Below are 8,558 nucleotides of genomic sequence, written 5' to 3'. Positions count from 1 at the left end.
AGGCAGCCAGGGAGATTGGGAAAGTGAAGGACAGAGATGGGTACTTGGTCGGAGATTCAGTAGGGATTAGCAGGGCGTTGAAGGAGTTTTATAGCTGGCTATATGTATCCAAACCCCCAGCTGGGCCGGAGGAGATGAGGCAATTCTTAGGAGGGCTGGAGTTCCCGAAGGTGGACCAGGGGTTGGTAGAAGGGCTGGTGGCCCCAGTTGGGCTGGAAGAAATAGCAGAAGGGCTGAAGTCCATGCAGTCGGGTAAAGCCCCGGGGCCGGACGGGTACCCTGTGGAGTTTTATAAAACGTTCTCTGGGGTGCTGAGGTCGCTGCTGATGAGGACATTTAATGAGGCAAGGGAGAGAGGGGGGCTTCCCCCGATGATGTCACAGGCCACTATCTCATTGATCCTGAAGCGGGACAGGGACCCGGAGCTATGGGGATCCTACAGGCCGATCTCCATTACCAGCCTCCCCGGACAGGCGGCGGAATGTGGCGACTAAGGGCTTTTCACAGTAACTTCATTGAAGCCTACTCGTGACAATAAGCGATTTTCATTTCATGTGGACACCAAAATGTTGGCCAAAACCTTGCCCTCTAAGATCGAAGACTGCGTTCCGGACGTGATTGGGGATGACCAGACAGGTTTCATTAAGGGCAGGCAGTTGGCGGCTAACGTTAGAAGGCTGCTGAATGTGATCATAGTGCACCCAGAGGGTAGGGACATGGAGGTAGTGCTCGCAATGGACGCAGAGAAGGCCTTTGACCTTTGATCAGTGAGAGGTGTTGGGGCGGTTTGGGTTTGGACGCGACTTCATCGACTGGGTCAAGCTGCTGTATCAAGCCCGTGGTGAGTGTACGGATGAACAGACTGACATCGGGCTATTTTAGGCTGCACCGGGGGATGAGGCAGGGATGCCCCCTCTCCCCACTGCTGTTCACATTAACCATAGAGCCGCTGGCAATTGCGCTGAGAGCCTCAAGGTGCTGGACGGGGCTGGTTTTGGGAGTGGTGGAACACAGAGTCTCGCTATACGTAGATGACCTGCTCCTATGTTTCGGACCCACTAAAGGGATGGAAGAAATTATGAGGATTCTGGGGGAATTTGGCTGGTTTTCGGGTTATAAATTGAACATGGGGAAAAGTGAGATGTGGGTGGTGTGTGTGTGTGTGTGTGTGTGTGTGGGTGGGGGGGGGGGGGGGGGGGGCGCGGTTGTTGATGTGGGAGCGAGTAGAGGCGGCATCATGTAAGGGTACCAGTTTGGGGGAATTGGTAATGGCGCCTCTGCCATTCCCACCGGCAAAGAGCAGGGATCGAGAGGATGGGAGACCTGTTCATGGAGGGGAGCTTTCCCAGCCTGAGAGAGCTGGAGGAGAAATTTGAATTGACTGGTGGAAATTAGTTTAGGTACCAGGCAAGGGGGCAGGAGAGGCGACTGTGGGAGCTGCCATTTAGAGTGGTAAGGGGAAGCTTTCGGTACCTGGGCATTCAGGTGGCACAGGAATGGGAATGGCTACATAAGTTAAATTTGACCCAACTAGTAGATCAAATGAAGGAAGATTTCCGAAGGTGGGGCATACTAGCACTGACCGGGAGGGTACAGACAGTGAAAATGATGGTCCTCCCGATTCCTGTTTGTGTTTCAGTATCTCCCATCTTTATTCCATGGACCTTCTTTAAAGGTGATCTCTGGCTTTGTATGGGCGGGTAAGACCCCACGAGTAAAAAAGGGGATGCTGGAGCGTAGCGGGGGGGGGGGGGGGAGGGGGGGAGTTCTAGCGCTGCCGAACTTTAGTAATTATTATTGGGTGGTAAATATAGCCATGATTCGGAAGTGGGTGGTTGGGGGGGGGGGGGGGGGGGTCGTCGATGTGGGAACGAGTAGAGGCGGCATCATGCAAGGGCACCAGTTTGGGGGCATTGGTAACGGCGCCTCTGCCATTCCTGCTGGCACGGTACTCCACCAGCCCCGTGGTGGTGGCGGTCCTGAGAGTCTGGGGGCAATGGAGGAAACATGTGGGAGCATCGGGAGCATCGGTCTGGTCTCCTATCTGCAATAACCATTGGTTTGCCTGGGAGGCTGGATGGAGGGTTTCAGAGATGGCAAAGAGCAGGGATCGAGAGGATGGGAGACCTGTTCATGGAGGGGAACTTTCGAGAGAGCTGGAGGAGAAATTTGAATTGACGGGTGGAAATGAAGTTAGGTACCTGCAGGAGCGAGACTTCCTCCGCAGGCAGGTCTCAACTTTCCCGCTCTTACCGCCAAGTGGGATACAGGACAGGGTAGTTTCCTGACTATGGGTGGGAGAGGGGAGTGTTTCGGACATTTATAAAGAACTCACGGTGCCCGAGGAAACGCAGACCAAGGAGCTGAAACACAAATGGGAAGAGGAGTTGTGGGGAGAGATAGAGGATGGTCTCTGGGCGGATTCGTTGAGTAGAGTCAACGCGTCCACAACATGTGCCAGGCTCAGCCTGATACTGTTTCAGGTCGTTCACCGGGGCCAACATGGCAGTGGCCCGGATGAGCAGGTTCTTTGGGGTAGAAGACAGGTGTGCAAGGTGTGTGGGAGGGCCAGCGAACCATGTTCATATGTTCTAGGCATGCCCGAAGCTTAGGGGATTCTGGCAGGGGTTTGCAGACGTCATGTCCAAGGTGTTAAAAACAAGGGTGGCACCGAGTCCAGATGTGGCGATTGTTGGAGTGTCAGAAGATCTGGGAATCCAGGAGGAGAAAGAAGCAGCCATTCTGGCCTTTGCCTCCCTGGTAGCCAGGAGATGGATACTATTAGCTTGGAGAGACTCAAAGCCCCCGAAGTCAGAGACCTGGCTCACTGACATAGCTAGCTTTCTCTGTCTGGAGAAAATCAAGTTCGCCCTGACAGGGTCAATGTTAGGGTTCGTCCGGAGGTGGCAGCCGTTTGTCAACTTCTTTGGGGAAAATTAACCATCAGCGGGGAGGGGGGGGGGGGGGGGTTTAGTTTAGTTTAGATTAGTGTGTAAGAAAGGTGGGACCTGTGAGGGAGGAAGACGGCCTTTGCACTATGTTTATATTTGTACGTACACTGTTCCTTCTGTTATCGTTATAAAATCATAAATACCTCAATAAAATGCTTATAAAAAAGAAACGCAGCTATAAATTAAAAGTTTGAATACAGATTCTAAAATCCATATCATTGACAAATAATTTATGCAGATTTTTATAGCACAGTGAAAGTGAGGGCGGCACAGTGGTTAGCACTGCAGCCTCACAGCACTCAGGACCCGGGCTCGTTCCTAGCCCGGATCACTGTCCATGTGGAGCTTTCACATTCTCCCTGCGTTTGTCTCAGATGTGCGTAGTAGGTGGATTCCCCACGCTAGATTGCCCCTTAATTGGGAAAACAATAATTGGGTACTCTAAATTTATATTTTTAAAAAAGGACAATAAAAGTGTAATAACTTTTCAAAGTTTTAGAATTTCTGAATCTTAATTAAGTAAGAGATTATGGCTACACGGTGGAACATTGATAAGTTATTTTCACCTTTCGATCCTGATTTTTTTATGAGGCTTTCTGGTACTGTACTGCTAGGTAGATCAGTTCTTGATTTCGAAGAATGTCCAGGGTATGATAGGGAATCTTATCAGCACAATGCGAGATTCAAGTTTAGGATTGTAGCTCTAACCCTCAGTTTATGCAAGTTTTTCGGTGACAATTTTATTAATATCATTATCGAGATTTAACTGAAATATTCTGAATAAGTAGCAAAGTTAATGCCCTCACCCCTTTAAAATATTTATACTTTTTGGAATTTTCCCGGGCAAATGAGAATTCATTGCATATTTCTGCCTTCTTATCATATTGGATGACCAAAGCAAACTGAGTATCTGAGAATGATTATGAGGCTTAAATTTAATTGTTGGTTCAGATGACATTATGAACTTCAATAATAGTTTCTGACGGACATCTGAGACATGTCATAACAGTGCGGCCTTGAACGAGTTCTGAGAAATAAACACATTCACACATTCTCTCAAATGCTCACACTCACACATACAGTTTCACACTTAGGCACACTCTCAATCTGTCACGCACACAGAATTTGATTAGGTCAGAAGGAAAATACTCATCAGTTTTCCATTACTCGCACTCATGGTGAGTGTTAATAGTCAGTGTGTCCCACATCCACATTGAAGAATTACTAACTGTTAAGTGACCACAAGCTTACACTGATAATCAAAAGTTGCTTTTCAGGAAATATATTCATTATTTATTAGAATTATTAAACACACTAAACGAACTACGCTCATGTGAGTAATGCAGAAACTGGTGTGTGTGGACGTGCACTAATGTGGGCGTATGATTTTCATCCAACCCTAGTCTATTCTTGACAAAACAATGTGGTGCTCCTTAAAGTATGCAATCATACATGAAATGTAAGCTTCCAACATTATATTGCCTCAATGTTAGATTAAATGAATGATAACTTTGATATAATGTCAACAGCTCTGGAGGTGATTGGTGGAACCTGCAAAACCTCAAGCGTTTTTCACAGGAAGCCAACCCCAGTGATAAATGACAATGTCATCAGTTTGCAGTTCACCGTTCCATTTTTGGAACTGATGGAAATTGCTCAATGCTGAACAGCAATCATGTGAGAAGGTCATTAACAGGCAGACATTACGTCATTTAGCGAAGCATGCACAGTCATGGAGCCAAACGTGTGTTTACACCAGAGCAGTCGTGGTATCTTCTGGTCTATTTTACTTCTGCGGCAGTTTTACATCTATTGTGAGCTTGTTATTTTGCAGGTTTATTTCGGATCATTGTAGAGTCAGAATTTAAGAACAATTTAAAAGGTGCCAATGTATTGGAATTTTCACTGTAAATGCACAGTTTAAAGGCTCATATTGCTAGGCTGCAGCAACAAGAGTGTACAACTAATTAATTGCTTTTTACTAGTTGAACCAGTTCCAACAATAGTCGATTGACCAGGCAGAAAAAGCATTGGTAATCACAAAAATTATACTGTGTTAAATTAAATGCCTGTAACATGACATAATAAAACTAAGTACCACATTTATATTATATAGGATGGATTCAGCCTGGGCAGTTGCCCCATAATGTTGTATATTTTTTTAAAATCCTAGAAACACCATTTTTAAAAAAAATTAACAAGTGAAAAACAAGGAAACAATTGTTCACCAATTTCTAAGTGATCTGAACGGTGGTTATTCCCAATCATGTCAAGCACATGGTAGCTGGCTGTGATGTTAAATAGGGTTCCACTGAAATGAGCTAGTCTGTTTCCCATAAGCATTGTAACCAAAGTAGGCAAGAGACTTAGCACCTGCAGAGTCAGAGGTTCAACAGGAAACATTTCTGGATAAGAACTAATATATATTTTAACTGTAATCATCTTGCGTCAAAAAAGGCGCCTTGGAAATAAGGGCACATTTAGAACCAGTGGCTGTATTGCAAAAGCTTCAGTCAATCGCTCTGAAGGAAAGAAGGGCGGGGTGAGGAGCGTGGGCAATTCAGATTTATTCCAATTCAAGTTGTGAGAGTGACTTACAAATAAACGATTAAATAAATATTCCATAAAGCTTCATTACTGCGAGATTTAATTTCATAACAGATCCTGCAGCATAATCTGTATTCCAGTTTGTCTTAAGGGTTTTCTTTTACTGTACATCCAGAAGTATTTCAAAATAACGACTTTACTTCCTCGAAAAGAAGGCAGCTAGTCGCTGTTTTTTTATTGGAAGGACATGGAAATCCTGTGAGCTCATTTTCTTTAATTTTATGCCTCTATTTTTATTGTTCTTTTTGCTGTCTCTGAGCTCGAGTTGGGATTTGACATCGTAACATTGTAAAACAGATTCCTGCGATAAATCTGTCTTGTAAGAAAAGTTTTTTGTAGATACTCCAACGACAGTTTTGATTTTGCCACAGAGGATAGCCGGACCGGCATCTTTTACAGACACGATGACCTTTGCAGTGTCCGTGCTGCTCAGGGATTCAGGGTTAGTGACAGCTCGCGGGTCAGTCCTCAGTCTAGTGTAGTTGGGATCGACCAGCCACTTATGCTGGCCGGAAAACTCACAGCTGTTAGGCGCGCCATGCAACACAGCCTCTACTTTCTGTGCACCCAACAGTGGCACGGTGTTGGACCAGGATTCGCTCGAATGAGACAGCGGTTCACTCAATAAATTGGCTGGCAGGTTAGAAGATCCATTACCTGGAAGATTTGGACTTTCTTTCATTTTCTTAGGGGTCGCAACTGATAAATCCAGCACACCATCCTGTTCAATCTGTTGATAAAAGAACTCATTTTTCTTTACCACAGACATCCTCTTCAAAGAAAGATCAAGCGCCTCTGTCTCCGTGTTGAATTTATAGTTGGCATTCTGATAATCTTGCACTCCTTGGTGTTGGATACACTCTAAGACTTTTTGTTCTTCTCTCTCATTTGAGGTTTGGGTGCTCCTGCTTGTAGTGCTGCCTATGTGGGTAGTTCGTCTGTGCATGTCTGTGAATCTGTTAGGATCTGGATCCTTGGCCACGGGAATGGGAATAGGGATGGGAATGGGTATTGGGACTGGGAGGGGAACTATTACTGGATAAGGAACAAGAAGTGTGGCAGGCGGAACTAATGGTGAAAACAGTCCACTACAGTTCTGGTGTGGCGCAGAGGAGAAACCGCCAGAGATGTTTTCAGGGTTTGGTTGGACATTTGGTACTGGTGGCACTGAGCTATGCGAAGGGAAAAAGTCCTGGAGGACTGTAGCAAAACCCGGGATCTGAAGAGGAGGTGGTATATCATAGTCCTGTGCTTGATTGAAAGGCTTCTGGCCCAGTGGCTGGGACTGAATGCAAGGGCCAACTGTGCCCTGTAAAATGTGGTTCTGGACAGAGTTCACAGGGCTTGCTGTAGGTGAAGCAAGCAGCAGCGGAGAATTTAAATGCTGAATCAAATGTTGCTCCAGTAACAGAGACAGTGGCACTGCGCCTTGATTAGTCATTACCCACGGTGCGTTGCCACTCGCAGGTATCTGGGATGCTGAACTCCCAGCCACTTGCAAATGGATTGGTAGGACCATAGGACTGTCTCCTAAACAGATTGGTTGCAGTACCGTGGCAGCCACTTTGAGTGACACTCCATTTGGTGGGTCTGTTTGTGGTGTCATAATAGAAGACGCCGGAACAGCGACTAAGGGGGAAAGTGCTTTTTTCATGAGACCTGTAGGATTGATATTCCACGCTTCTGCTGTGATGAGCTGAGCCACTCCATTCTCCAGTTTACTGTTTGCAATTGTCGGGGATGGAGAGTCTGTCACATCCATGGGCAGGTTAGATTGAGCCTCTTTGTAAAATCGATCCATTTTATGCTGGTTCAAGCATTTTGTGCTACAGAACTGAAGCTTGCTCTCACTGTCACTGGTGTCCACGTAGTCTTTGGTGAGGTGGCTGTGTTTGCACCAGTCACAGACCTGCAAGTTAATTAAAGAATATCTTTATTAGTGCCCAAAATCTTTCCAAGCTGTGGCTTGCTGTAGAGGTCACACAATTCATAGATTCAGTGCAGTGCAGAAGGAGGCCATTCAGCTCATCAAGTATGCACCGACCATCCAAAAGAGAACCCTATCTCGGCCCACCCCTCGCCCTATCCCCAAAACCCAACCTAACTGTTGGACACTAGGGGGTAATTTAGCATGGCCAATCCACCTAACCGGTGTGACAATATGTATATTTTATGGTAAATGAAGGGTTAACAATTTAATGCAATGGCATCCAACCAGAAGATGATGATCAAGAGCATACACATAGATAACATGTGGCTTTTTGTTATTTGTTTATATTAACATGCGGACTGCTATTTGGGGGTTTGGTGGGAGGATGCGATTGTAGTTATTGATATGGGGATTGACATTGCATTCGTTAATGATTATTGTTTATTGTTGGTGGGTCTAAATTTGGGAGAAAATGTGAAAAAGGAGAATAAAAATATTTTTTAAAAAAACATAGCTTGATGTTCTTTGTAAGACACTACACTTTGATGCCATCCTCATTCATAAAGAACATCAAACCTGCACAACCGGAGCACCGGGAGGAAACCCACGCAGCCACAGGGAGAATGTGCAAACTCCGCAGTTACCGGAATCCCTGGCATGTGAGACAGCAGTGCTAACCGTTGTGCGAATTGTACGGTACAAAACAATAAATCCTCAACTGCTTAGGATATCATTCCCAAGTTATTTTGGAAGGCTTTTGAAATAATGATATTTCTTCATTTCCTTCTCTGTTTTGGCCGACCAATGTAGTGCACTAACGTGGCCAAAAGATAGGGCACAGCAACTACCCACAGCTCCCCATCATTGCTTTCCGTGAAGCTAACTCAACAGTTCGACTATGAGATAAATCTAACGTCAAACTCAGGAGAAAGCTCTTTTCCCAGAGATTGGTTACAATGTGAAACTCATTATCAGACGAGATGGCTACAGCAAATCACACAGATTAAGAGAAAATTATATAAACACATGCGAGAGCAAGGAATAGAAAGCTATGATGGTAGAGTGAGATA

General features: G+C 45.5%; 1 protein-coding gene across 2 annotated transcripts in view; it reads right to left on the bottom strand.

Annotated features, from left to right (window-relative positions):
• Positions 1–5,501: 5,501 nt before the first annotated feature.
• LOC119969221 (retinoic acid-induced protein 2-like) overlaps positions 5,502–8,558 on the bottom strand; it is a 112,839-nt gene continuing 109,782 nt past the window's right edge. For both annotated transcript variants that reach the window (XM_038802542.1, XM_038802543.1), the window contains one exon: positions 5,502–7,467. In XM_038802542.1, the coding sequence (XP_038658470.1) occupies positions 5,695–7,467 (1,773 nt within the window). In that variant the 3' untranslated portion in view covers positions 5,502–5,694. The remainder of the gene's footprint in view (positions 7,468–8,558) is intronic.

The sequence above is a fragment of the Scyliorhinus canicula genome, chromosome 7 (genome assembly GCF_902713615.1).
Source record: "Scyliorhinus canicula chromosome 7, sScyCan1.1, whole genome shotgun sequence".
Taxonomy (NCBI): domain Eukaryota; kingdom Metazoa; phylum Chordata; class Chondrichthyes; order Carcharhiniformes; family Scyliorhinidae; genus Scyliorhinus; species Scyliorhinus canicula.
The sequence above is the reverse complement of the archived record's forward strand: the minus strand, read 5'-3'. Positions and strand labels throughout refer to the sequence as shown.